Source organism: Tauraco erythrolophus, chromosome 1 (genome assembly GCF_009769465.1).
Source record: "Tauraco erythrolophus isolate bTauEry1 chromosome 1, bTauEry1.pri, whole genome shotgun sequence".
NCBI classification, from domain to species: domain Eukaryota; kingdom Metazoa; phylum Chordata; class Aves; order Musophagiformes; family Musophagidae; genus Tauraco; species Tauraco erythrolophus.
The window spans coordinates 7,216,559-7,244,390 of record NC_141465.1 but is presented as its reverse complement, the minus strand read 5'-3'; the positions used below and the strand labels follow the sequence as shown (position 1 = coordinate 7,244,390).

The following is a 27,832-nucleotide window of genomic DNA, read 5'->3' as shown; positions in this document are numbered from 1 at the left end:
TACATTATCTTTACAAGCAGAAAAGAAAAATGTAATTTTGCTCTGTTGAGGACTGCCCATGAATGTAAACAACACACGTCAAAACACTGACATGACAAAACAAATATTTTAATGGCTTCAGAGTCTGGACGACTATCATGAATCTTGGCATCATTGGTATCAGCTGGTATCAGGGGTCTTCCAGCTTTGTCTCTAAAAGGTTTGCTGTTAAATGGACGCAGACATTTACGTTAGCCACTCCTTTTCAGGGAACTCAGATGCCTTTCAGGAGCTCATCTTGGATATCAGAGATATCAGTGCGTTCATCTCTGTGTATGTGTGTTCCCTGGGCCTCCTGTTGGATGAAGCAGCCAAACGTCTTGTTGAATCTCATAAACTAAGCAGCCTGAGGTTGTGTCAGTATTTAAATAAGACGCCTTTATTCAGCCTGTTCTCGTTTCAGAAATGCCACCCTCAAGATGAGACCCAGGGCACAGGAGCAGTGAAGTTCAAGGAGATAGATACTGGACACTCTCAAACAAGGAGCCACTTTTAAAACTTTCTTGAGTTATAAATTGGAAATAATAATAATGTTGACTTTCCTCATCAAAGTTGGACTAGGCCGTATCATAGAATGATAGAATGGTTTGGGTTGGAAGTAACCTCAAAGATCATCTAGTTCCAACCCCCCTGCCATGGGCAGGGACACCCTCCACTACACCAGGTTGCTCAAAGCCTCATCCAGCCTGGCCTGGAACACTTCCAGGGATGAGGCATCCACAGCTTCTCTGGGCAACCCGTCACTAAGGCACAGACGGACCTTCCATGCAAGATGATACTGAATGAGACTGTTTACTTAGTATGTTGTCACATTAACTCTGCTGCCTGTGTAACTGGTTATGTCACCACAAATCATGTGGCAGTCCAAGATAAGTTTTTTTTTTTTCCCTCTGAACAGCTAATGTGGACTTCGTTTCCCTTTAGAACTTATTTTCTCTTCTAACTCTCACTACCCAAACTGTCATTCTGTACCCTTGAGACTCTTTAGTCATCCTCCTATAAACCAGCCTTTGAGGGGGGGCAATTCCTTTAGGAAACCTCTAAATTAGTATTGCAGGAAAGCTTCCTCCGCCCTTCTTGGGAAAAGCCCTTGGCCTGGGCAGCAAAAACATCATTGAATCTGCTGGTGCTGACAAAAGACCTCTCCTTGCAGTTAGTGGTGACATCCACAGAGATGACTGGATATTTCATTTGAGGAAGAATGGCCTCCATGGGATGAAGGACAGCCTGGCTTCTACAAGAACATCTGACATCTTAAACCTCATTGGGTAAAAGTCATTAAAAACTGTGGAGTCCTTAGAAATTCTTCTCCTCTTCAGCTGAAACCTTTTACCTAATAGTGTCTTTCAATAACAAGTAGCCCAAGAGCATGAGGTAGTGTAATCCCTGAGGGCCAGGTGCTTTGGCGGTGCAGAGCAAGGGAACTCTGTTTTCAGTGGAGCTAGTTCATCTGAAAAAATAGCCCTCAAACAGCACAGACTGATTGCCCCAAGCAAGTGACCTGAGGCTCCAAGTAAATTTATTCTCTATGCAGTTTTGGACAGGCAGTAGTGTGTATAGCTGAATTTGCGGGAGCGGTATCCAACACCCTCATGTGCTGCCTCTTGCTAGTGGTGAGAAGCGGAGCTTGAGAAGGTAACATGCCAAATGCATGTGAAGGAGTGAGATCAGGGAATTCATTTGGTTTCCCCAAACAGTAATAGAAGTGCCCTCATGATCCCAGTGCACTTACCATAACATAGTAAGACCACGATTAGCACTTAATACCATTCATAGAATCGTAGAATGGTTTGGGTTGGAAGGGACCTCAAAGATCATCCAGTTCCAACCCCCCTGCCATGGGCAGGGACACCCTCCACTACACCAGGTTGCTCAACACCTCGTCCAACTTGGCCTTGAACACTTCCAGGGATGGGGCATCCACAACTTCTCTGGACAACCTGTTCCAGTGCCTCACCACCCTCAGAGTGAAAAATTTCTTCCTTATATCTAATTGAAATCTTCCTTCTTTTAGTTTAAAGCCATTGCCCCTTGTCTTATCACTATATACCCTTGTAAATAGTGCTGTTTAATAAATATGTTAATTAACTTAGGCAACTGCAGTCAGTAATTGCAGATGTAAATAACAAACTTGACCAGTCAGCAGTGTGAAATCATCACAAGGGAACAATACATTAATTCTGCTTTCCATTTTAAGTTTAAATTTAGGCATCCCTCTCTAATACCCTGCAGAAGTCTTCCTCCAACATTGCTGACACATTTGGCTACCAAAGGAGTCTATATTTCTTTCTTTTATATTTATTGCTGAAGTGGAGACAGAAACCTTATCTATTATTTGGGGGCAGGGGGCAGTGAGAAAGGGAGAACAGAATTATACTGTGGCCTGAAAATTTATAATACCTTTTCTGATCAGGTTTGTAATTCAGGAAGGCTTTGAAAGAACAAGATTAAATGCAGGTTTCCAAACCCAAATGACTCTGATAAATTCAAGTCATAGAGTAGACACTTTGGGCAGTCGAAGGCAGTTCACTAGACTTGGAGACCCCGGGAATCTCGTAAAGCATCTGCAGAAGTTCCTCACACCTCCCCCTTGGTCCTCACTTAAGAATAGGGCCCACCAGGTATCCGTCAGGGATGGAGCTTGCTCTAATGAAGTGTCTTGTTCAGCCAGGTCCCAGGTGGTGCTTCAAGCTTGCCTTCCTCTTTGTGCCTCCCACTTCGAGGACCTGCATCCGCAGAGCCCTCGAATACAACACACACCCCCTCCAGCATCCTCCTTCCGCAAACTTAGAGTCTCAGGGTTAAATATTAGCCAGCAACAGCTTGCATACATAGGATTTGGCATTATTACTTGAGTAAATGTACAAATACTGAAGGGAGTTTCCGAGGGAGGTGTAAGCTGCCCAGCTTCTCCTGGACCCCCCCTCCAACATCGCAGCAGAGCCAGGGCAGGGAGCAGCCGTGTGCCCGCCTCGCCCTTCTCTGTCACCCGCCACCAGCACGCAGCCCATCACGGGGACCACAATGGGCAGGGGATTTCGGGCTCACAGTTTTCATGAGGTTTACCCAATTCCGCCGCCTTGTTTGCCCTGTGTCGTTAAAGGCACCCGATACATACCATATCTTGAAAACTTGCTTGGCAAAGAGTGCCAGTTGCTGTGGCAAGGGGCTGGTCTCAGCAGAAGGCAGTCCTGTAAATGACTTACTGCTGACCTTTGCTTCGAGGACCAATATTTAGCAAGCAATATTTAAAAGCACACCATCACCCGGGGGAACTCGGGGAAGGGATGCTGCGGAGAAGGGCCTGGGCTGTGCAGCCTTCATCGAGCCAGCCCTGCCTGCTGCGCTAACGCTGGGTAAGCAGCAGATGCTGGGACCCCAACAAGACAAATGGCTGCTGTACCAAGCAAGGCAGGAGTTTTAAAGCCCTGGAGGGCTGGGTGGAGGTGTTTCAACCCCAAAGGCAAAACAACCGTGGCCATCCCTCCTGCTCACATTGCCTGCTGGCCCAGGGGGAGGCCACCTTGCCAAGCCGGCTGCCTGGTGTGGCCAGAGCATGGCTGGCCTCAGAGGACTGTCCCCAGCTGCTGGTCTGATGCCGTGGCAGGAACTCACATACTGAGGAGTCTTCAGTAGATTAATTGGTCTTGGTCAGGTGCAGCAACAGACTGAGAGGGTATTTTTTCCCTTGGGAGTGGTGCGGAATTAGCTCTGTTGGTCAGTTTATAATTAGGCACTTGCAGTAAACAGTATTTTTTCTGTTGGATTTTTATAGTTTTGTCTCTTCTTTTTTAAACGTGAAAAATAATCAGTCTTAAAATAAAATAATTAAAAAAAAAATTACCCTGGAAAGAGTGGTCTATAAAAAGAGAAGATCCTTGCCAGGGGGATGCCACAGCAGCGAGCGCAAGCCGCAGAAAGCCCGGTTGCAGGCTTCCCTTTTCCGCAGCTACTCAGAGGTTAACCAGGGTCTGTAAGCAAACAGCTTAAAGCAGGAGCCCAGCTTAGTGCCTGGGTGTCTGGGGCTGTCCGGGGGACTGCCAGCCTAATGCCCTTCCAGCAGCCCCTCCTTCCCAAAGGCGATGCTAGGCAAACAGAGGCAGCCTTTGCCCTCTCTCCAGGCACCAGAAGTCCGCTGTGGGCACAGGCTGGACCTGGGCCGGGGCTCAGGGAGGTCGCAGAAGAGGGTGTTTCACTTCAGATGGGCACAGAGCCATGTGTATATAAACACTGGAGCAGCGGCCCGGCAGGATTGTTAAGCACACCCACACCTCGACTCACTTGGCAGCGCGGCGAGGTGTTGCCGGGAGTCCCGGTGGCTGAACCGCGGTGTACAGGAGCACAGGAGCGGTCTGCCCATGGGCTCCCGCCTGCTGCTGATGCTGATGCTGCTCCAGGCAGGTGAGTACCACCTCTCGGTGCTTCTCCTTCCCCATGCTTCTCTCTGTCCCGGGACAGCCTCTCCCCTTGCCGTCAGCTTTGCCTGCTTCACGGCAGGCACCTCGATGTGGTTTGGCCAACCGACTGAAAAAAAAGTGCTGCTTGACTCTGTTCAACTTTATAGCGAGGGGCTCTGTAAGTGAGCTGCCTGCCCGCTTCCCTTCCCTGGTGTTTTCCAGGGCTGGGGCTGTATAAATATGGGTTGTTTTGTTTCTGGATAATTTTCTGCTACAAATGTCTGTGTTTCTTCATAGAAATACCCTCTTTTTATACCAGTGACTGTGGACTAAGCAGTTTTCAATTAATCTGAATTTAAACTAATTTTTAAAAAGCCTCTTGAAGAAAAGCCGTGCATGTCTGTTCACATAAAGCCCCTACGCACAGAGGCAACGCACCACAAAACTGGTCTGAGTTTATACCTGCAGCACAGTTTGAAAATAAAAACAAAACTTTGCCTTAATCTGGAGCAAAGGCTGCCCGTTTAAGCAGGAAATAGGAAGTGTAAGTTGTCAGACCCACCTCTGCTCACCTCCTTGCAGGTATGTTCTCTGCTAAGGCACCCTGTTAGTAGTATAGCTGATGGTTGGACGTGCTCCTAATGGGAGATGTGGCTAAATGCAGGCTGCTGTGGAGCCTCAGACTTTTTCCAGGCTTTCCCAGTTGCATTGGCTTGGCCGCTTGGCATAGATAAAGCCATTTCAGTTCTCGGTCGAGTTATTATTCGTGCACCTGAATATTGAAACATACTTGCTGGGCTGACCTCTCAGCTGTGGCAACTCGCAGTTGGCTCTAAACCCAGACAGCTTTCAAAGAACAGAACAGGAACATCAGAGGCCACCTGGATGCCGGTGTGATTTCAACCTCTTGCAGAGCACGCAGCCCTAAGCACCATTTTTTGGGCTCAGTTCCCTTTGGGGCTTTCTCTCTGCTTTCACAAGCAGCTCTGCACTCTAATTACAGTTCCTTGATCCTCAGAGATATCCCCAAAAGAAGAAATGGCCTTTCTTCTTCTGGGTGAGGTGCAGTTACCCTACACCAGCCTTGGCTGTTTTCAGTCAGTGGCCAACAGACCAAGTCCAGCGGTCCCAGCTAAGAGGTCAGTGAAAGACAGCTGAAAAAAATGCGAGCTGCTTGTCAGGAGGCCTGAAAGCCTACAAAGAAGTTTTTGTCTCCACTGGAACGTTTTTGGGGTCTGCAAACCGAAGCAGGTTGAAAAAAGTATGATTTTTAACCTGAAACACAGAACATCTCACTGCTGGTGATTTCCCCCAGGGTGCCGGAGAGCTGAGCCTGCTTCTGAATCCAGAGCCATTGCTGTTTAGACAGGGGAAGTAGGTCGTCTCTTTAGTTTCAAATAACACCCGTCTAATGTGTTTTTAGCACGAAACCTGAACACTCAAGCAGTGTTTAGGTGAGCAGCGCAGTTACTTTTTCAGGAATGTGCATTTAATCCCCGAGGACTGCCCCAGGAAGCATAAGGAGGCTGTGTGAAACCCCTGCGAAACCCGTCCCCGGGGCTGCCTGAGGTGCCAACCACCCTGGGGTGAAACTGGCAGTGGGAAGCGCTCCTTCCCCGAGCTGGGGGCTCAGGGTCTGGAGAGGGAGCAACGCCCAGCCTTGTCCTTCACGGGAAGAGACCCTCCTTGTCTTCGCCGAGGGATTCGGATCAGGCTGAGAGGGCGAGCCAGCCCAGGAGATGCGGGGACAGACCCAAGGAAGGGGATTAGAGGCCAGGTTTTAAAAGGAAAGCACCCGTTTTAGTAATAGTATTGAGTCCTCGGGTGGTTTAGGGGATTACTTAGTCCGTGCTTGCACAGCACTGTGAAGAGGTCAAATGCGCTGCAATAGCTGGGGGCAGGTGGCAAAGCGACTTTGGTGGTGGGTTCCCAAGTGGGTCACCTTCCTCTCCACCCAAGCCCGTTGTGAAGTCCGTCCCCCTCCGTCTCGGCACGCTTTTCTTTTCAGAGCAGCTGTGCCCGGGTAGGACAAGCGGATGGGTCAGGCAGTTGTCTGAGGCGTTTGCTGCTACTGGTGAGCAGCTTTGCCATGCACGATAGAGCAGTGCAAAGCCCACTTGGTCCTTCATGGTGAACCCAGGCCATAAAAGCTCCTATCTGTTGCTATGGTTAACCCGATAAGCATCAACATTTGCAGCTGAGCATCACAGTGGTTTGAGTATCAGGGGCAGGGTACTCTTGGTTTCCGCAGCAGTTACTGCAAGGTAGAGTCTGTGGTTTCTAAAAAAGTTGCAAATTAACATGTGAAATCACAACACTGAAAGACTAGTAGCTCAAAAAAAACTCCAGAGCGGTGCGGGTAGCCGTCTGCACACTTCAGCTGACACAGAGCTCCTTTTATGTTTTTTCTCAAATTAATGCAGCCAGCCTGATTTTACGACTTAAACAGAATGTAATAAGGGAAGCAGATGCAAGTGTTGCCAGCACTTTCAAACACTCAAAGCTGATATACATCCATCTTGGCTAATGCAGGCACTCTGTCCTTGACGAAGTATACCTTACGGGCTTGGGGACTTGTAGCTATCCAGGTACACAAACAGTAGTGTCAGCTCTTTGCCATCTGGAGAATGGGTTAAAATACCCTAAATTGGAGGGGAAACTTGGATAATATAAGACATCTTGGGCAAGCCAGAAACCTATTTTTTCTGTAGAACCCCGGTTAGGTCTGGCTGTGTGCTTGTTTTCTGCTGCTCCCTGTCCCACTTGGGACTACAGCGTAGCTAATAAACTTTCCCAGGTTTGGAGCTCTGGTATGCTGGCGCAGGCCCTGCAAAGCTGAACAGCTTGGGCTCTGTGATGTACAAAACTGGACACCGTGCTCCCAGATGCAATGTAGTTGCAATCACATACTGGTGTGCCAGAGCTAGTAAGTCTTCCTTGGATCAAGCTACCTGAGAACCGGCCTCCTGGATAGCCCAGCCCTCAGGTACAGCCCCTGCAGAGTCTCCTTTGCAGGGTCAATGTAAAGGCTAATTAGATTGTCAAGGCTGCACTCTATCAACCAGTCAAGACCCCAAAAAATCCCCCTTTAAGGACTTCAAGAAAATCAGTATCAGGTGCTTTTAATCCCTGTGTGAAGCCATGTCCTGTCTTTGCAGTTTGGAAAGACGCTCTGGGAAAATCCCATTCACTGCACACCCGGGGAATCATCGAGTTGGCAGGAGCTATATCGTGCGGCACGGGACGGTCTCCCTTGGCGTATGTTGGCTACGGATGCTACTGTGGACTGGGAGGACAAGGCTGGCCTAGAGATAAAACAGACTGGTAAGAAGAGCCTCAACTATCTGTCCAGAAGCAGTGCAGATCTTCCCAGACTTCCCTGTTCGTACACCTGTGACTCCAGGAACTCATTACTGCCTTGTGGAAGGGGAACTTAATATGTATGAACAGCACTGGGCAATTGTGAGTGAGGACCCTCATATCACTTGGGGTTTGAATGAGGATTTAACCACTTTCATGATGAGAACAGAGCTCTTGGGACCCGGTAGTCTGTGGGCCAGAGGGCAAAGGAGGAACTAGGGTACGATTTCATGAAATAGCTGCATGTTTATTCATAGAGAGCAAGCCCTGCCTGGAAAAAGGGGAGTGACTATGGTATTTGGAGGGTTATTTCACCCACATGCTGAAAATGGCAGCAATGGGAATGTTACAGTTTATCCTCTGGAAGAAATCAAGATCATTTCAAGGAGTAACCAAACCTGTTGCCTTCATTGCCTGTTAGTTCACACTGCAACAAGGAAGAAAAAACAACAGGAGAGAGCATTTCCCTTCTTTGTTAGTGAGGAAGATGCTGTGCTTGTTAGTCCCGAGGCTAAAAGCAATGAGCCTAGGAGGTGTTGTGATCAAAGGCTTCTTTCTTGTGCTTTGCAATTAGCATACCTGTAAATCTTGAGCATGGCAGGCTCTTGTGTGCTCTGAGCCCCTTATTTGCCATCTTGTCTGGCTTTAAACCTCCAAGACCGAACACACAAGTCTATCTGTTCATCTACAGTTAACAGCCTGGTTGTTACCGATAAGCAAGTGGCGCTTTTAGCAGGGATGAAGGCAGCATGCAGCTCACTGGGAAGGAAACCAAGCTTTCCAGAACACCCAGCTGGTTTTGGAGACACCAGTAATGTTGGAGACATTTCGCGTTGCCACAAAACCAAACTTTGCTGAATTGGCAGGACGAAAGAAAAAAAGGAAGAAAAGACACCAAATTTGAAAGCCGACTCCTCTACGGGCATAAAAGAGCAGGTGTGCCTTAGAACTAGTGGAGATGTCTTCATTAATGCAGCGAGATGTTTCACTCCCAAAGCCCTCTCTCCATGTCCCTGGTTTGAGTTTATGAAAGATTTAATCCACGAAACAGTCAATATGGGACTTACAAATAATGAGTAACTGCCTATAAAATGTCATAGCTTTCAGGTGTAGAGATTTCTTTTGATTTTCAGCAGTGTCTCCTGACCTCTTATCGCCATCTACAGAAGTGTCTGTAAACACGTTTATTATTTTTGTTAGCCCTTTGCCAACTCTCATAATCAGGCTGTTAGAGTAAAACACGACTTCACTACTCTGGAGTACTTCTTTTACCGAAGGACTGAGTGGAGTCACCTAAAAGCTGTTTTCCATAGGGGTCAAGCTACCTCCCAGATACAGCTGACTCCGGGAGACACGAGTGGTCAGTGCTCCTGAAAAACAGAGAGAAAGAGGAAAATGCAGCCACATGTTCGTTGGCCAGTGTTTCTGCTGCTGTTTGATTTCCATGGGATGTGGATTTTATCCTAATGGCAAAAAATGGAACTCTGCAACTGGAAATGCCTCAAAATATCAGATAGCTTGTAAAAAGGAGGCTTGACCTGTTGAGTGTGTTCATTATTATTTCTTAGCTCCAATACTTGGCTGAAAAAAAAAACCACCAACCTTTTTTAGTTAGGTTCTTAGCTACAAAGAATCAGCAATGGCCCACTAGATTTAGCCCTAAAAATTTCCATCTTCTGTTTGCTAGAGGAATTTTCTGATACCTGTCACTGAGAACTACTGCAAAAATCAGTGTGGTTGAGCACCTGTGCCTGTCAAAGTGACCACATTATTTTCCATATTTGCCATTCTAAAAAAGAAAGAAGTGGCGTGGGAGAACTACTGGCCTGGAGTGACAAACGCTGTTTGAAGTGACTCACTCCCTTGACACTTCCAGGTTTGTTACTGTTACCCCTACAAGAGGAGCAATTTTCTTTTGAGTAATTCAGTCAATCTGTCTAGACAGGGCTAGAGTGCTCCTAAGCACCTCTCCTTTATGGAAAAAAAAAAAAAGCCATAGGATGAGTAATCCTTTTATAAGTTTTATTCCACACACTGACTTTGATGTGGCGTTGTCGGCAATTGCCTTTTCCCTTTTGTTCCACTCTCGCAGTCTCATCACTTCAAGAAATAATGGCATCTCTTCCAGATAAAGTCAATAGATTTGTTTCTCCTTCCCCTTTCGTTCCCTCCAGATTGCTGCAGCACCCGTTTTGTGAAACGGGACCTGAAGGTGCTTGGTGTCTCCCTGAAGACACCGAATGCCGTGAAAGGCAGGGTGGCATGTATGGCTCATCTGAGTCCAGGCAATCTCATCAGGAAGAGTAAGATTTCCCCTCAGTTGCTGAGTTAAAGCAAAACAAAAAGACACACAGCGGTGGCTGTGCTGTTAACGTGACAAACACAACGTGACAAATTCTGACCTTAATAGCATTTGCTCAACGGCAGGGGTCTGGCCAGCTGGTCCCTGTGGGCCAGCCAGAGCTGTCTGTAGCCGTGAGGGCTGTCTCATAGCCCAGACATGATGAATAGGTAGTTTACTAACTAGGTGACATGGTTGTATTTGTTTTCCATACCTGTTGACCAATGCTTTGCCACAGTGTTGGCTGACTCCGTTTGCGTTGGTCTAACCGAGGGTTAGGAGATTATTAAAAACTTCACACCACGCTCTGACCCAGGTGCAGGAAAGGGCATTTCCAGGGAGGATGGGACCATCGAAGGTGACAAAGGACAACAATAGGTTTCCTCATTCTTCATCCCCTGGCAGTTCTGTCAGAGCATCTGAAAGAGGTGTTTGTAAAACATGAGCCAACGTCTTCTTGCTTTGTGTTGGTGTCAGGTACATGTCACCTCTCTGCAGTTATGGGTATCATCAGGAGGAGACGGTGTAAGTGGAAGCAGAATTGTGCCCCAAAACCTGTGGTCTTGCAGAATTTATACAATCCCCCTGATTTCGACAAGCCAGCAATGGAGCAGCGAGTTTTCACAGCTAGCTAGCACACCTCTCTTGTGTGCTTTTGGTTGTCCTTGCCTGATCCACAGACCATCTTTCGCCTCTTCCAAGATCTCACTTTTCTCCTACCTTTTTTTCTGCTCATTCCTTCTGGCTCTCCATGAAGAGCAATTTCATTGCCTTGGCCCACAGGTTCCTAACTCTTCCTTTTGCCCATCTACCTTTGTGTCGTTCCTTCTCCCCAGAGTCCTCCATTGCTGACACCAACTTTACTGATTTGACTACTGATTCACTCTTCAGACCTCACAGATTTCTACAGCTGGTGCTCTGCCTCAGCTCGGCCCGATTCTTTGCTCTCCACCGGGGCCTCTTGCGCTCTGTGCCCCATATAGGAGACACCCATGATGGGCCTGCTCTGCCATCTGCCTCCCTGAGGATGGATGAGGCTGTGCTGCAGCTCCAGGTATGTTAGCCAGGGTGCCCTGGGCTACAGCAGCTCCTCCAGATGACACATGCCCCAGTTGTAGCTCAGTGTTGTAGTCCATCCCAGTCATGTCATATATGGCACATTGCATAGGGACTCATACGTTGGAGAAAGCTGAGACTTCCACACTTTACCCAAGGCTGCAAGTTCTTCTCTCCTTTAGCCTTTCACTTCTAACCTCTTCAGGACAAGCCCAGGAGTGAGGTGTTACTGGACCGACAAAGATCTGACTCACAGCCTGTTAGTGCTGTCATGTCCAACAGAACCAGTTCCATGAGATGGATAAGGTCTTCTCAATTACAGCAATTGCTGTAACTCCTCATGGGAAAACTTCTAGATACGTATATCCTACAGGGCTTAGTCCCATTCTGAATTCCTTTGAGTAGCTGGCATGGAAGGACATAATAGTCTGCTACCGCTAACTTACACATCTAGGTTTCACAATGCAGTGAGTAGTCTGGTTGCAATCATCACACAGCTTTCATCTCTGCAAGCTGAGAAAAAAAAAAAGGCATTTAGTTTGCAGACTCATCTGTGGGATGAAATTTTTACTTTAACTACTAAACCAGGAGCTCAGTCAGTAGGGAAAGCACACTGGACTAAATTTGGCCTGTGTGTAATCACAAGGGTTACTTGAATGCTGAACTTGACCTGACTGGTCTGATTCTGTTGTCTCTTTCACGTGATTCACCTGATCTAGTTCCAATCATTCTGTTAGAATTCGCATCAGTGGTGGATCTTCTTTGCACTTCAAAAATTTTTGATTTTTTTTTCCTAGGCTTTATCACCTCACATAGCCCACCAGCCCTCATATCTGTAAACCAAATTCTAAAAGGGCAAAATCCTCCTGCAGCAGAAGGCGATGAAGTTTGTGATATTCCTGAGCTCTCGGGTAAGGTACTGGCAGCTCCCAACGGGTTTCCACAGAGGCCCCACTTCCTGCACAAGGGACCTTTATCTTTCTTGCAGGGTTTTTCCATTTTTCCAGAGCGATATAGTGGTGGATCTCAGAGTGCATCACAGACTTTTATTGGCTTTTCAGGTACACTTGCCTCAGGCCTTGAAGATAATGATCAAAGTCTTCAACTGGATTTGGGCAGCCAGCATGGGCATGCTCCCTTTTGGCCAGCTCATCCACATCTTGAAGACATTGACATCTAGGACTCAAGAGCTTCTCTAGAAGCTGTCTGCTCTTCATTTATCCCGAGAATCAGCCTGCCTCGATGCTTCCCAATTGGTAGATTGGTCTTGTGTTCCCCGCAGTGATCTTGCGGGGACAGCTTCTGGAAATGCAGGACCTCACTTCTCTCTGGCTCTAGCTTCTGACCTTGCATCCTTGCTCAAACAACCTTTGTTATCTGGCAGAGAACTCCTCTAAGTGCTGAATCTTTTCTGAGTATTTCAAGTCACTAAACTACCAGAATAAAATTCAAGTGGGGTCAAGTTTTCTATAAATTCTGAAGTAATTGATAGTGGGAGTTATCTCACTGACTAGTCTGTAGGATAGTTCTCATCAGCTGAGCTAATCACTCTCATCCCCCTCAATAAAAATAAATAAAATAAAAATAAATAATTGTCAATAAAAAGCAACTGCACTTTCAAATGCAATGTTTTTCACCTATGTTAGATCTCTGCAGCATGATAATATGAACTGTGTCCCAGACGTGTGTAAAGGCAGTATAGATCAATGCCTCAGATGGAGATGTTTACACTTAGGGACCTGAAGTTAACTGGTATGATTCCCACCATTGAGGCTGATGGGTTTGTAGGCAGCTCTCAGAAACTGGATGGGCCAAGGAGCACGTGACAGGTCCAGGTGAACTGAAGAGACAAAGCTGCTTGGTGATGCTGAGGAAGGCAAAAAAAATCCTGATTTCAAATCCTGAGATGGGTCTAAGCCCAAGCCAGTGAGCCTCAGACATGCGACTCAGAAATGCTTCAGCTCCGTTTCAGTAAGTGGGATTACCTCGTGTTGACCGCACCTGCCTTCCGAGGGCAAAAGCTCAGAGAAAGAAGCACAGTGGTCTTGGGAGCAAATATGGCATTAATGAGCTCCTGAGCCATGTGAGCTTTCAAAGAGATGCCAGGACACTTGGTTCATCAGCAGACAATTTACTGACAGGCTGGGGCAAACATTGGTGTTGTAAGCAATGCGTGAGCGGAACACTCCTGGAGTGCGTGCAAACACCCCTGAGCAAAACATGCGGGATGCCTGAGCCCAAACTCTTACCTTTTATTGTCTCCCAGGTGCTGCCACAGGCACGACTGCTGCTATGACAAGGCAGAGAAGGAAGGCTGCAGCCCCAAGGCGCAGCGGTACCAGTGGGCATGTGAGCAGAACACCGTGCGGTGCGGTAAGGAAACGCTCACTCGCGTTGGGTTCGTTTCGCTCCCTCCTCCGCGGGCACATAGGCTGACCTAAGAGCTTTATGGGCTTCAGAGGTAGGTCTATGTATGCTGAGGTGGTTTAAAAGCTGCTTTGGGCAATGTCTGTTCTCTTCTGAGCTCTCTTCCCATCCCTTGCCTGGATCACCAGGCTTGCCAAGAGTCCCCAGCTGGAGCTGGGAGGAAGGCTGGAGCCCCAGCACCACCTGTACCAGGTAACGAGGCCTCCCCAGGCTGAAGAGTGGCAGTGGGGGCCATGGAGCCAACAAGCCATCTCAGTTTGGCAAGGATGCAGATGCCTCTCTGGAGGCTCTCTGCCCACCCACCTTAAGCACGCCTGCTCCTTACCGATGCCTTCCCAAAGCTGTGCAATGATCTGCCTGTGACCGTCTCTGCAGGGGTGGTCTTCCCATGGCAGTTTTGGCCCTCCCCCCAGCGGGACCGTTCGCTGTTTTACTTCCCAGTACGCACAGCTAGAGAAGAGCCATGCTATCACACATGTCTGTAAGAGGTTAAATAGGGCGCTCGCCTGCATCTTTGCCTCGTGTGGGACTCCAGCCGAAAGCCCAAGGGCTCCAGTGGGGATTTTGAATCTTGCAGAGTCAAATGCTCTCGAGTGCCGCAGCCACGCAGCGAGTGTAGGCTGTGCTCAGCTCTACAGCTGGTACTCAGGCAAGAAGGTCTTGAATTGCACAGTCACAGCCCGCCGGTGGCTCGCACCAGTTTGTTTTGACATACACCAGATGACTTGAGTCTTAGAATTTGTCACTTCTATTTCTAAGTCTCCAAAAAGTCCCTGATGGTAAAATCCATTGTAGAACACTTTAGAAGATGGAAAATGAACACGTGAGATTTCCTTTGTGTTCCTATGGGAACACTTGTCCCCATAACATCAAAGCTACTTGCTGGAGCATTGAAAGACTACTTCTACCTTGTCAGAAGACCGTATCCTCCTGGTGCAATCCTCAGCCTCTCCAGCAGCTGAAAATCTGCCAGCAGATACAGGATGTGGCACAACACATCTGCAGTTGCTCTTTTCCAAGTGCCAGAACAACCGCTGGCTATACTGCTTTAATGTATAACTGCTCTCCTGCCCACTCACCCGTATTTCCATAGCCGGCTGAGGTTTTCTGCTAGCTATTTTGATATGAAAAAAAACCAAACAACTGTTTCTTTTTGCTGTGAAGGAACAATCCTAGTTGCAGATGCGAGACGTATCATCGAGTCCCTGAGACGTGTGCAATGTCTGTCCCAAAAGACTGCACTGGGCTGCAGTTTTTCCAGCCTGTCTAACAACCATTAGTTAAACAAATGCCATTAATTCCTGAGCTGATGTCCAGGCAAGGCCTGAGAAGCATCCATCAAGTGTTGTCTGCAAGCCCTCAGCGGCTTCACTTCCCCCGACATCCCCCGTGGGGAGGAACAATAGAAATGTGTTCTGAAGGCAAATTTACTACCCCGGGCTACAGCACAGCAGGTCTTACTGAGGTGTGAAGGTGTAATGTCTGATCCCATTCAAACAAAAGGGATGAAGAATTACATTTCCAGGCATGCTTGCTGGGCCCAGGCTAGAGAAGTCCAGAAACATTAGAAGCAGAACTGCTTGCACTGTCCTGTCTATGCAAGGGGAAAAGAATGCCTGTTGCCTGGCACTGTATCATAAACACAGATATTTTTGAGTAAATTAAACAGAAACTCATTTTACCTGGGGCTTGTCCTCCTTTCACTCCTGCTAGGAAGTTTTGTTTGTGGAATGAAAAAAATTGGCAAAACCGGTTTTTTCAGTCCAGATATGCCATCACATGTAGGCAAATTCCTTTCAGTAAATATCTGGAATATAGAAAAAGGTGTAAGTTGTGGGAGCTGGTCAAAGAAATCATTCTGCTCTAGCAGAAATGACTGCCAAGCCAGACTCCTGTACTCACATTAGATTGACAGGGGTTGGCGCGGCATAGGAAGAATTCAAGGAGTAGAGGGCAAGGAGAAAATCAGGCAGGACTGGTAGCTAAGAAAAAAATTGACTTAGTGCTGAAACCTCATCGATGGGACCCTTGAAACACTGGTAAACTGGTGATTCTCTTTAGAAAAGCTTAAGTAATATGGGCTTTTCTTATTTATCAAGTACAGGGTTGATCCAGCAAGTCCAGTGAAATCTGGAAAGATTCCTGTACTCTTTGCAGTTGGTTTTGGAGCAAAGCCCATGTGGGCTGGCAGGAAGTCACACTTTAAACTCTGCCTAGTGCAGGGTTTGGTGAATGTTAGATAATCTATAGTAGCAACCTCACATAAACAGGGCACTGTGCTTTGAAATCATATTAGCTGCATTCAGGCCACCTGTAGGTGAGATGGGCTTCATTAACCCCAAATCAGTCATTTGCAATGAGCCACCTCAGCTGGTTACTTTGATGTTCCTTATGATCCTCACCTAGTCATGTAGTCATATAATTGCATTATAAATAGTTCCACACATATGATCTTGACCAGCTTCGTTACCTGCTGACTTACAAAAATCAGGTACCTAACTGTGCCCTGGGGTTTCTTGGCTTCTCTGCCATGATCAGAGGGATGTAACAGCAACTCATGGAGCATGAGTGAAGGATGCCTGGTGGGTGCTTCTATACCTTTGGGTTTCCAAATGTCCCACCAGGAGATTCTTCCTCTTGAAGCAGCATTTTTTCTTTTGAAATTGGTCTGATTTGCAGAGGGAGAACTTAAAAGGGAAGTTGACTGACTGCAGGAAAATGGAATATATGTAGCTCAAGCTAAGCTAAAATAACTTTCTTTCTGTCTTTGGCCACTGAACTATATCCCCATTGTTCACACAGCTCTAGAACTGGGAGTGCTCTGTGCTGGATGAATTTTTCTAAGTATTGTTGATTTACATTTAGCTGCTTTCTGATGCTCTTGGTCACAATTAAGGTCAGGCCTGTTGACAGAGAAGGTCAGATCCATACACAACATGACTTGTTAGTCTTTCTCTCTTCCTGCTCTCACAGCCTCTGTTCCCTAAGACTTGCTCTATTAGGGAATTTCTCCTCTTCAAACTGTTTCTTGCCTTCATCTGGTACAGAATCTCTCATCTTCCACTCATGTTTTCTTTCGCAGATAACCTGACAGACCGATGTGAAAAAATGGTGTGCCTGTGTGACCAAGAAGCAGCCAAATGTTGGGGAGCTGCCCCATACAACCCACATTTCATCCTCTGGCCAGACTTTTTATGTGGACAGACTCATCCCACCTGCCATTTCGGATATGGGGGGGCAGAATAGTCTTTTGGGAACCTTTCTTCAAACCCTTTGAATTTGAAAGTGCTGGAATAAAAATTTACCTCTTCTACCAGAGCTAACAACAGTATGAGAGAATTTCTATCAGGCCTGGGGTTTATGGGGAGGAGAGAGGGTAAAATACATGCTGAAGTAAGAACAAGACCCTGCTCTGATCGCTGTGTTTGCAGAAATGGAGGATTTGATCCATGAGAACACATTACCCATCACCAAATGGCTTTCTTGTCCTTTCACATTGCCTGATCTTCAGCTCCCACACATTTACATGTAATCTGGAAAATACGTAGGGATTTCTGCTGGACTGGTTTGTAAAAAAAAAACAAAACCAAACAACTCTGTGAAAAGATGCACTGGCCTTTGAAGACCCAAGGTGTGCCTGTCTGAAGTAGAGTGACCCACTTTATTTTCCTCCCTGCAGGAGGAGCAGGGATATCAAAGAGGGAGGATGCCTCCTTATTCCTTATTTGTGCTCGGAATTCTGCTTCCTACCAAAGGAAAAGCAGAGTCTGGCATAGGGGAGGGCTCCATCCGTTCTTGTGGAGAGGTGGGAGTGGGTGTGTGTTTCTTAGCTGATACAGCCAGCCGCCTTGTCCCTGGTGTTCTTGCCTCGCAGCACTGGGGACACTTCTGAGGCACATTCAAGGGTAAGAAGAGCTACACTGGACTATTGCTGTTGCAAGGCCAGCAAGGGTTTCTGACTTTCACTAGTGGGCACGCCCATATTTTGCAAAAGAATGTATAGCTTACCTGCCACACATGCTTCAGAGCTGATACACTGCTCTCCTAAAGAGGTATTGGCACATCCCCCAGGTCACTGACCACCTGGGAATCAGTTATTGTCATGTCAGGAAACCAGGGCTGTGGATAACATCAGTCATGTAAGCAAATCTTTCATGTCTCCTTTTTTTTTAAGGGTATTAGAGGTTTATTTTGAAATGCCATGTGTCCTTCTGGTGAGAGTAAACCAAATTCCCATTCTTTCAGCTGGGATAGCTATGTTCAAGTAGGTCTCTTCATTCTTTGTCTCTTCATTACGAGCTGGTAGGCTTGAGCAAGCCACCAGGACGGGAGCCTCCATACCGAGAGGCACAGACAGACAGGAGCCATGGTTGCACCCCCAGAAGCAACACATTTGATTTCCTCAGGGGGGTGTTAGCAGCTGGGGAGCTGGGTGGCCTGGGTAGGTCAGGCTCTTTCTGTCTCTTTTGAAGCACAACTGACAAACTTCAAGTGCCACTTTTAAAATAAGAAGTAATGGCAGGGAAAGACCCAAGGTACCTCATTAGGGTCTAGATCCAGAGATATGTGGGCAAACTAAGTGGGGTTTTGGCAGGTGCTAATACAAATTCCTTTACAAAAGGTTGTTGTGCTCCACTGTGGCTGTCAAAGCTGCAGGAAAAAGAAACAGACCAAGGAAAATAAAAATGCCAAAGATAACATGTACTGAGGCAAAAGCTTTTATTCCATCTAGAGCTCCAGTTTTGGCTTACAGGGCATCAGAAGTCGTTCCATCTGTAGGCTTTGCATCTTCGAGCTACTCTCGTAGTGCCGCATCTCAAGCTATGCTGAGCAAGGAAAGGAGAGACAGCAAGTGAGTGATACAGAGTTGGTACAACACAACAAACTCTTCCAAGGCTTTCTGGCAAGTAAAGTGATGAACTCTGTTCATGCAGAGGATTTGCACCAGATGATGCTGCGCGGGCAGCATCAGCGTAGGAGTGCGGGTGCACTTCTCAGCAAGGGCTGGAAGACGCTCCCCGGTGGTCAGCGGGGCAGAGCTCCCGGCCGCGTCCCTGTCCCCGCCGGGATGGCCATCAGGTGGCGACAGCGCTCCAGGGAATGGCAAGAGCAGCTCTTCCTTCAGCCCTTCGGCGGCTGGGGAGGATTTTTTCCAGCAGGCCGAGCAAGATTTTGGAGTGCCGGGAGAAGAGGTGCGAATCGCATGGCTCCCCATGGAAAGCAAAAAGTCAGCTGAGCTCGGTCAGAAACGCAGACCGCATCTCGAGTTGCACCTGCAGGAACTCAGCTTGTTTCAGAATCCAGCCTTCAGTGTCAGTCTATTCTAATCAGACCAGCCGACAGAGCTGGAACAAACAGGCGAGCTTTCAGGTACATCAGCATCTCCTCAGGTCACTTCTTTGGCTCATGTCTGAAGAAAACATCTAGTTTTCTCAACCTGATCAGCTGATCTAATAAAAGATATTGCTGGGCTTTACAAACCACACCTCAAGCATATGCTTAGGCCATCATAGGCTTTCTGTACACAAGCATCACCAGAATATGGATGTAAGCATGTAGTTGCTGGGAGGAAGAACCATCCTTCAGCATAAACCTAAAAGACCTGAAGGAGACCCAGGACTTTGTTAAAAGAAGCAGCATCAGCAGCATCTCATTGAACAACTCTTTGCTGAAAGTGGCAATGAAAGAACATGTTATTGTTTTGTTTATAGATAACTCACCAGGCCTGTGCATGAAGCTCTACCCAACATAAACAAGGAACTATTTGAAAAAGAGATGGAACGTAGTGCCAGCCCTGTTAGAGTTTCATCCACACTGCCCATTTCCTGAACCAGATCCCGTGTCTGACCACAGGTAAGTAAACAGCTAATTCCTCAAGTTAAAAAAAAAAACCCATACCTTTGGAAATAGGCAGTTGGGTTCATCTTTCTAGCAAGAGATTCCACGTTTTGCTTTGTGTTCCTTACCTTGGCGAGAGCCTTGTCTCATGCAGAGGACGCACCTCCTCAGCTGTGGTGTTAAAACCACAATCAGAACCACTACGCCTCCGATACCAGCCGCCACAACCCCAAGGATTGTTCCAATGGATTCTTCTATACCAAACAAGCCTGGGGGAGAAGGGAAGGTAGAGAGAGTAATGTAAGATGGCTTCCAGGCAAGTATATGCAATGCAGCCAGCACGTTTTCTGCGGTGGCTGCAGAGGAAGCTACTTATGACAATATTGATTATGCCAAGGTCTTGTCTGACACGAAATTGTGGGCTTCTACACGGAAGACAGTGTGTTGCACTACAGAGCTATTGATTTTTTTCATTCCTATGGAGGAAGCTGCTATGCTTTCTGGAGATTCAGAGATAGGACAGCCTCATCTCCCTAGCAATCTCCCTTAACAGCTGGATGCTAAGGGATGGCAAAAGATGCTGCTGCCTGAATTAATGGGACTCATGCCTGCATGATTTTCAGATGGTAAAAAAATACTCTGACATAATTTTGAGAAAGTCTGAGTCTCCCCGTCTACCTCCAAAGGAGACAGCACCAGAGAGCCGGCAGAGCTCCACTGAAGCCCTTTCTTTGATTTGTTGCTCTTTGGGACTGTTGCATGGCAGAGATGGGATGATACCATTTTCTTTGAGATAAGAGCATGTTGGTGTTCTGGCTTTATTATTTGTTGGGACTGAAGGATGATTCAGGAAGAGCCTTTGGTCAGGTGAGCACTGAGGTTATGGGATGCAGCATGGAGGGCATCTGCCCTGTAGCTTAGAGTCTGCCAGAGCAGGAATGTGTCTTTAGAGAGAGGCAAGCTGGATGGGCAGTGGCGCACCACTGATCACATCTTAAGCAACTGCCTCACGCTCATGGTAGTTGTTTTGCCATGTCACTCACCCAGGAAAGGTAATAAAAGAATGATTAAAAGACTTCCAGTTTTATCTACAATTACAGTATGATCAGGTATGCACTACATATATCTATGCAGTTGTATTTAAGCTTCACTAGAAAATTTGGATGGTTTTGCTGCCTTATTCACACACAGATTTCCAAGCATTGGGCCACCTGTTCCCAGGAGCAGCCACTACTCTGTGCGACCTCACTGAATGGATGGACATCCAGTAAACCAGCTGTAGCTCATCAGTAAAAAACCCGCTCCCTTCTCCTGCATACAGGGAGGAATCCTGCAGTTCAAATCTGTGGGGCTGCTCATTTCATCCTGAGAGTAATGAAGGTGATGTAGAACCATTACTTACCTTACTTCAAAATATATGTCATTTGCTTCCTGTAATGGACACGTTAACAGGGCCAGCTAATTTCTCTTTTTAATTTTAGATAAGTTTTTGGACAGTCTGGATTTGTGGCAGATAACATTTCTTTATATTTCTCACATTCTCTTGTCGCTTTAATTCAGGCACAGTGTGGAAATGATATATTTCATCTTCTCAGGAACACAGAAAGGCAATTACACTGGCCAGGGTGCAGACATGGCAAGGGTAACCTGCGCTGTGAGACTGTGAGATCAAGCCAATGGAAGGCCTCATTAGACACATGACGAAGCCCTTACAGGGGGGCACCGTTTTCTTGCCTTGTTAGTGATGCAGTTTAAACTGAGTAGTTTTATAAAAATTAGTGAAGGAAGAACTCAAAAGGGCAAAGGCTTAGTGACTCTCGGTGAGCTAGAAGCTTTGGTAATGAATAAGGGGGAAATGGCACTTGCATAATTCACTCCTGACACAGAAGGTGCTATTTTTTGTTAATTAGATAATAAGATAATAAACCTTCTGATGTGTTGATTTGCTGGGACTGGAATGTGTTTAGCCTACATAAAAAGGAAAGCTGCTTTGACATTTCCAGCTGATCAAGGCAAAGCAAGTTATCTCCTTACTTAATATGCCAAGTGTCTATTTGTGAGGCTAAGAAAACATAGCATGGCACTTCTAATGCTACTTTGATTTTAATGTGAATGAAGTGAAGCAGAAATGATATAATGTGATCCTCATGTTTATTGTGGGATTACTTATGTCATCCAGAGTTCAGGAATGAATACACAAGTATTCACTGGAGAGAAATAATGTCAAAAAAAAAAGGAGTTTGGAGCTGTTCCCTGAGACAGTATCTTCACACCTGTCACTCATGGGGCTTTTGCCAAACAGAGCTGTGAGTACAAGAGAACTTGTCTGACTGTTTCATTCTTGGCACTGAGTTCGATTTTAGTGACAAAAGTATTTCTTCTTTTTTTGGTTGTAAATGCCCCTCCTTTTAATATCTGTGTGACTGTTTATAGAGGCAAGCCAATCAAAACTAGCTGGCCTAATGAAAGTGATGAGAAATGCTATGGAGCAACTACACTCCATGACACCAGGCCCTACCTGCTAGGGGCCAAGCAGGCCAACGTCCCTCTTTCTGCAAGCATATAGACTAGCTTTGGAGGAGAAAGAGTGATAAAAGAAGTAAACAACATCAAATATTACCCAGAGCCCTCCTGATCCTGAGCTTTGTGCCATCTCCTGTCACCACCTTCCCATCCGGAAGTGTAACCTCACAGAAATAAATACCATGGTCACCAGTTGTTACATTGAGGATCACCAGAGAGGCATCCCCCTGGGACAAGTCTCCACTCATGAAAACCCTGGAGTTGTTTGGTAAGACGGTCACATTGTTTTCTAGCAGGTTCGTCTGCCCCTTTTCATCTTCTTTGTACCACTTCACCATCAGGTCAGTCAGGGAGGGACGTCGCGGATTGTTAAAGTGGCAATCCAAGAACACAGTTTCACCCTCTTTGGCTTTTTCCTTGGCTGGTGTTTGAGTCACCAAAAGGGGCCACGGCTCAGATGTCGTGAAAAACGAAGGCTGTGCTGTCATATGAGTGACAGCTGCATTCTCCTTGCTTGCACTTCCACCACTAACATCAACATCTGTACCAGGAAAGAGAAAGAAGAGGAGGGTTGAGGGTGATAAGATGATAAACCTTCCAGGTGCTCCTGACCTCTAAGCAGCACAAAGAACAGCTCCTGGAATTAGGACTTGAGGGTAGTCACTCTTATGAGGATCAGGATTTTTTTCCTGGTTCCTGCTTAGATTATGTTCATGTGTACAGATAGGTCTTTTCCCCATCCTCTGTTCCTTTCTAATGTCATACTAGAGGAAGATTAATGCCATTGTCCAATGGCTTTGGGTGAAATTTAGAGCCCATTCAGCCACATTTCCGTCTGGAACACTAACCTCTTTCTTCCCATCCCAAAAAGTCTCGAGGCGTGATGTTCCTGCCTCAACTGCTTTTGAAGCAAAGCAAAAAATGCATGTACATTTACACACAGGCAGCTCTGTTCTGACAAGTACAGTGAACATGTGTGCATCCTAATGCAGCTACCCGTATCCCAAATCATAATGTGAGCTTCTTAGAAGTATTGGCATGCAATTCCAATTTCAGGATAGGAAATCTTGAAATTGTGGGAAGAACTTCAATTGCCAGAGACTGAACCCCCAGCAGATCCTATTAGTGACCTGGGGCATGGCACCTTAGCATTCTGCAGGTACTGAGACTGAGGGTGACATCTATTCTCTGTGAAGGGACCACATTGTCCTGCTACCCTTTGTTAGAAAAATATGGACAACATGCCTGTAGTAGAAATTTAAACCTGCCTTCTCTCACTCAGCTGCTCCTCACAGCATCAAACAGCCTCGAGCTGAGCAGTGTGAGCTTGGGCTCAGAAGATGAGAGGAATAGTTGCTGTCTCAAAAAGAGGGAAAAACAAACTCTTACAAATAAGCCAACAGCTGTCGCCAAGAAAGAGTTCAGATCAATTTCTTGAAAAATCTATCCTGTTGTTTTATTTTCTTCAAGTGAAATAGTCTCCCTTCACAGTAGTTGGTGCCCTCTCAAGGGTTGCAGACCATTCCACAGTGAAAGTCTTGATTTTCCGTTGTCTCGAGTCTTTCATTGCCATCCAAAGGGTGTGAAATGCTATTGTCTGGGTCTGGTAAAGCTTCACAATAACAATAGCCTCTCTCTGCTCAGGGACAAATGCCTCAAGGCAATGGAAAACCAAACCCCTTGATGATCGATTTAAGAGTTACTTGAATGGCGACTCCTGGCATCCTTGTGCACAAAATCACAGTTGTGTTCATAGTTGTTATTATTTATGACGCGTATGGGAGTAGCACTGACAATTTCTGTCAGACAGCAGGACCTTGTTGTTCTAGGTGCCTTATAAAAGGATGGGGTATAGAGCTCACAGTTCAAATATCACATATCAGATGACAGATAACTCATGGATGCAAAAATATAGAAAATATAAGCTGTCTATGAAACCAGGCAACAGCAAAGCATGTGAAAAACCTTCAGAGCTGTTTGGTGCTCTGTGCTGTTAACTCAAAGTGAAAATTTTGGTCTTGTAACTGGAACACCAATCCACGGGAGCTGGATGCCTGAGAATTAGGTACCCAGATATTATTGTAGTTTTGTTTCCAGTCCCCTAAAATGAGTAGTCCTTATTAAAGATACTTGGTAGCTTGACATATTACAGTCATTGTGCATTGCATATTCTGATGTGATATATTTGGTTATTTGTTAGAGTCAATTTGAGCAGTTTCATCTCGAGCACTCTTCTAAAATCTCTGTTCATTAACCAGTATCTCCACTGGATACAGCTGCTTTAGCTAAAGCAGTATGTGCTACTGCTACCTTGTTTTCAAGGAATGGCCACAGAATTTCTTCTCCACTACAAGTATTCCAGTCTTCCCATACGCACCCCCTGCAACACAATTATAATTTTTATTCCTTTTAGTGATGTTAAAGGTATCATTTTTATACAGCCATTCAGTGGCATAGAGAACATAACTGAGCAGGAACAATGTGCTTTGATGTTGCCTCTGTCCATCATGGGTGTCATTTGCACCTCCTATCACAAAATAACTAGCCTTGCCATCTACGTCATCCCACATCTTTGATTCAATACAAATCATATAACTTGAAGCTAATTAGGAGAATCAAAACACAAGAGGAGCAGGCTGTATTGTTTTGTCTCAGCTGTTCAGGGATTTCACTGAGAAGGTCACAGCACAGCTTCTATTTTTCTTTCTTCCTTCCTTGCTTTTTTCAAAACTGGAACGTACTAGTTCACTGGTATTCAAATACACAATGCCCTTATCGTATTGGCATCTGGGAGCACACCATGCCAAATGCCTTCTTGACTCTGCTTCAAAGCTCTTTTTAAGCAATCGCTTCATTAGCAGAGTGACGTGTAGATCCCCCTGTCATGTGGGTTATAGGGCTCAGTTCCCGATGGAGGGGAATGCAAGGCTTTTTGGGGAAGGTACTTGAGCTAGACAGAGTACAGAGAAACACAGCATGGATGATCTTGTCTTGACCCGGAAAAATGATTAGGTGATCTAATAGGTCATTGTCATATGAAATCGGTAGTTTACGGCCAGTTTTCAACCATGAGGGGAGAAAGCTCTCTGGGACTCCCTGTAATGTGACAACGTGCTCCACATTTGCCAGTACTAATAGGGCACCTACTAAGCCATCAGCCTCCCCTTTACGTAATCTGCAGGTTGATACTTTCCATGTAAGGCCACATCATTGGCTGTGAGTGAGAAATACACAAGGCAGGCTAGAGGAGGCAGGGTGACCAAAGGAAAGAATATAATATACCTGTGCTGTCTTCTGGTCCTGGAGCCTCTAACTTACTCTTCGGTGCCTGGAGTAAACCCAAGCAGCCCTGCAAGCTTCTTCTGCCAGCTGCCAACAGCATCGGGCAACCAAATGGTGGGTGGAGGTCAGTGCAAAATTGACCTTTCCAGTTGAGCCTCCTCTCCTTCGTTCACAACAGATGGAGGAGAGGTTGAGGGCAAATAGGGCTCCATTTCCAACCTACATAAAAATCCTCTCACGCTGGCATGACCGTCTTTCAGATAGTTTTGTTGGCTTTAGAGCTCAACTTCATACTCAGGTGGAGCCATGAGGGAGCTATACAAGCTGTATCCAGCTTCCAGTTGTCTGTGATGAAGTGATCAATGACTGCACATTGCTCATTTTAATTTATACGACTTTTTCCCTCGGCTAAGGTTGGCTTTCACAAATTGATATGAATAACTACCTTGTGATGATAACTGGTTGCTAATACATCAGAGAACCAAAATAGAAATGAAGCTTCTAGCAATTATGATACACAGCCTTTCTTCTTGAAAAAGACAAGCAAACACACTCTTTCTGAACATTTCTAATAGCTAAACCTGAATGCATCTATAAAGAAAAGTATGTTTTAATGCAGTGCACACCACTAGATACAGTTTTCCTGCATCCTGAGGTAGCCCTCAGCGGAAAGTTGCTTTTTTTAAAAAAGAAAAAGAGAACCTGTCAAGCCAAACTCTACGAATAAGCTATATTTCTTCTAATGAAGGAAGGTGGCTTAGTACTCACCCACCAGCAAGAAGAGGAGGAATGAAGACACTGCAGATCTATAGAGCTTCCCAATGTGCTGGCTCATAGTTGCTGAAGTATATGGCCTCACCGTCTCTCCCTCCAGTAGTACAGGCAAAAAAATATGCCTGTGTTATTGCAACAGGACCTCGCATTCTGCCCAGTGAATGTCACACTTACTAAAGTTACCACAGCTTCGAGCTCACAGTGCTCTGCCTGCTGCCTGGATGACAGCCACGTTTGAAGTGACAACAATGAGATCCCGGGGGCTGTCCTGATCTCTCCCAGAGAAGATGCCGAAAATCCTCTGAGAGTAGAGGCAAGATAATCTGTTGTTTTTCGCTTTTGCCTTGTATAAACCAGAACTTTGGGCTGAATACAGAATATCCAGACGATCAAACGGAGACTTCTTTTCTGCTGAACCCCTCCCTAGTGGAGGTGAAAAGAGAAAGAACATTGGCTTGACTTTCAGAGCACCCAGATTCCTATCATTCTAATTCACTACGAAAGGAAGTTACAGGAATTCAGTATCTTTGTGGCTATTTGCACGCGGTGTTTATAGGTAAAACATATTCCTCAAAGTATTTCTTTCCGGTGCAGTACAAATCCTTTTACACCAAAAGCTGATTCCTCAGACTCTATTTAAGTAAAGCTCATCTATGCCACCAGGGCAGAGGAGCAAGCTGCTAAAGGGATGGCCTATCTGCAAAACTTGGCTCTGGAACAGAACGTATGGGTTTGCACAAAGGTACATACACAGCACTGCTTTGTAGGAAGAGTTCCAGCTGCCCCAAACCCTCACCTGTAGCATCCAGCCCTGCCAGCAGTGCTACTGCTGTACGGAGCACGTTCTACTCTCGCTAACTAGCTGACTCCTTTTCCCCCAGGTATGGAATTATGGGATTAGGGATTATGGCACACCTTTCCAGAAGCCTGCTGGTTTTATCTAACGATTTTCTTATCTTTAGGTCTCTTCAGATAATGGAATTGTACTTAAGTATTCAGAAAAGACTCAGTTTCACATTTGTTAAAACACAAAGCACAATTCGGCTGAGACGGATGAGTATTTCTGCTTTTCTTCGTATTTGAAAGCAAAAAAGGAAAAAGGATCTCCAAAAAGCCCTCATCACACCATGAGGAAATCTGTCATCATGCTACTGTCATATGGCTTTCTTGAATACACTTTTAAGAAATTCTGTGGTCTCTTTGCATGTGGATGCTCCAGAAAAACTGTTTCAAGAAATTTCACATCTGAGTTGCAAAACTCTGCTAAACAAAAATGTCAAGAGGAACAACCCATTCCTTGAGTGATCATTTTTTGCTCCAGCCTTGATGTGGTGACACCTGTATCAGCGAAAGCAGGATAGGCCAGAGGGAATATGGCTAAAGGAACCTAAAAGGCAAATGTTTCTTCTCTGTTTGAAATGGGTTGGGAGAGAGGGAAGACTTGAGATTACCAGGAAGGAATCACTCCAAAGTAAACTATTTATTAAGAAGGGAACTGTGACCAAGTGCAGAGCACCATAGCACTTCAGTAGAAAACTGGAAGGTAGATTGTGAGGGTCTTCTGAAGGAAGTACTGCCAGAGTGTTAGTGAGCAAAACTGAAATATCTATGAAAGGAAAAAGTTAGAGGAGTCAAAAACAATTAAGAGTTTGAGGAGGGAATAATCAGTAAAGTCAAAGGCACCTGGCAGATCAAGAGGAACTGGGACCGAGTTACTGGCTTAGAGTACTGGCCATGACCACGTGTCAGAGAAGTCAGCGTGGGAAGATGGAGCTGCACCAAAGCATTCCAAACA

General features: G+C 46.0%; 2 protein-coding genes across 2 annotated transcripts; one reads left to right on the top strand and one right to left on the bottom strand.

Annotated features, from left to right (window-relative positions):
* Nucleotides 1-4,397: 4,397 nt before the first annotated feature.
* On the top strand, nucleotides 4,398-16,866 carry LOC104373682 (phospholipase A2). Its single transcript, XM_086620451.1, has 4 exons — nucleotides 4,398-4,440; nucleotides 7,595-7,760; nucleotides 13,460-13,566; nucleotides 16,703-16,866. The coding sequence occupies exons 1-4, from the start codon at nucleotides 4,398-4,400 to the stop codon at nucleotides 16,864-16,866; spliced, it is 480 nt and encodes a 159-aa protein (XP_086476577.1).
* Nucleotides 16,867-18,436: 1,570 nt separating this feature from the next.
* LOC147529353 (uncharacterized) lies at nucleotides 18,437-26,098 on the bottom strand. Its single transcript, XM_086622777.1, has 4 exons — nucleotides 26,032-26,098; nucleotides 22,079-22,522; nucleotides 19,587-19,727; nucleotides 18,437-18,756 (listed from the first exon to the last, which is right to left on the bottom strand). Exons 1-4 carry the CDS (start codon nucleotides 26,096-26,098, stop codon nucleotides 18,437-18,439), a joined length of 972 nt encoding a protein of 323 aa, XP_086478903.1.
* Between the last annotated feature and the right edge of the window lie 1,734 nt (nucleotides 26,099-27,832).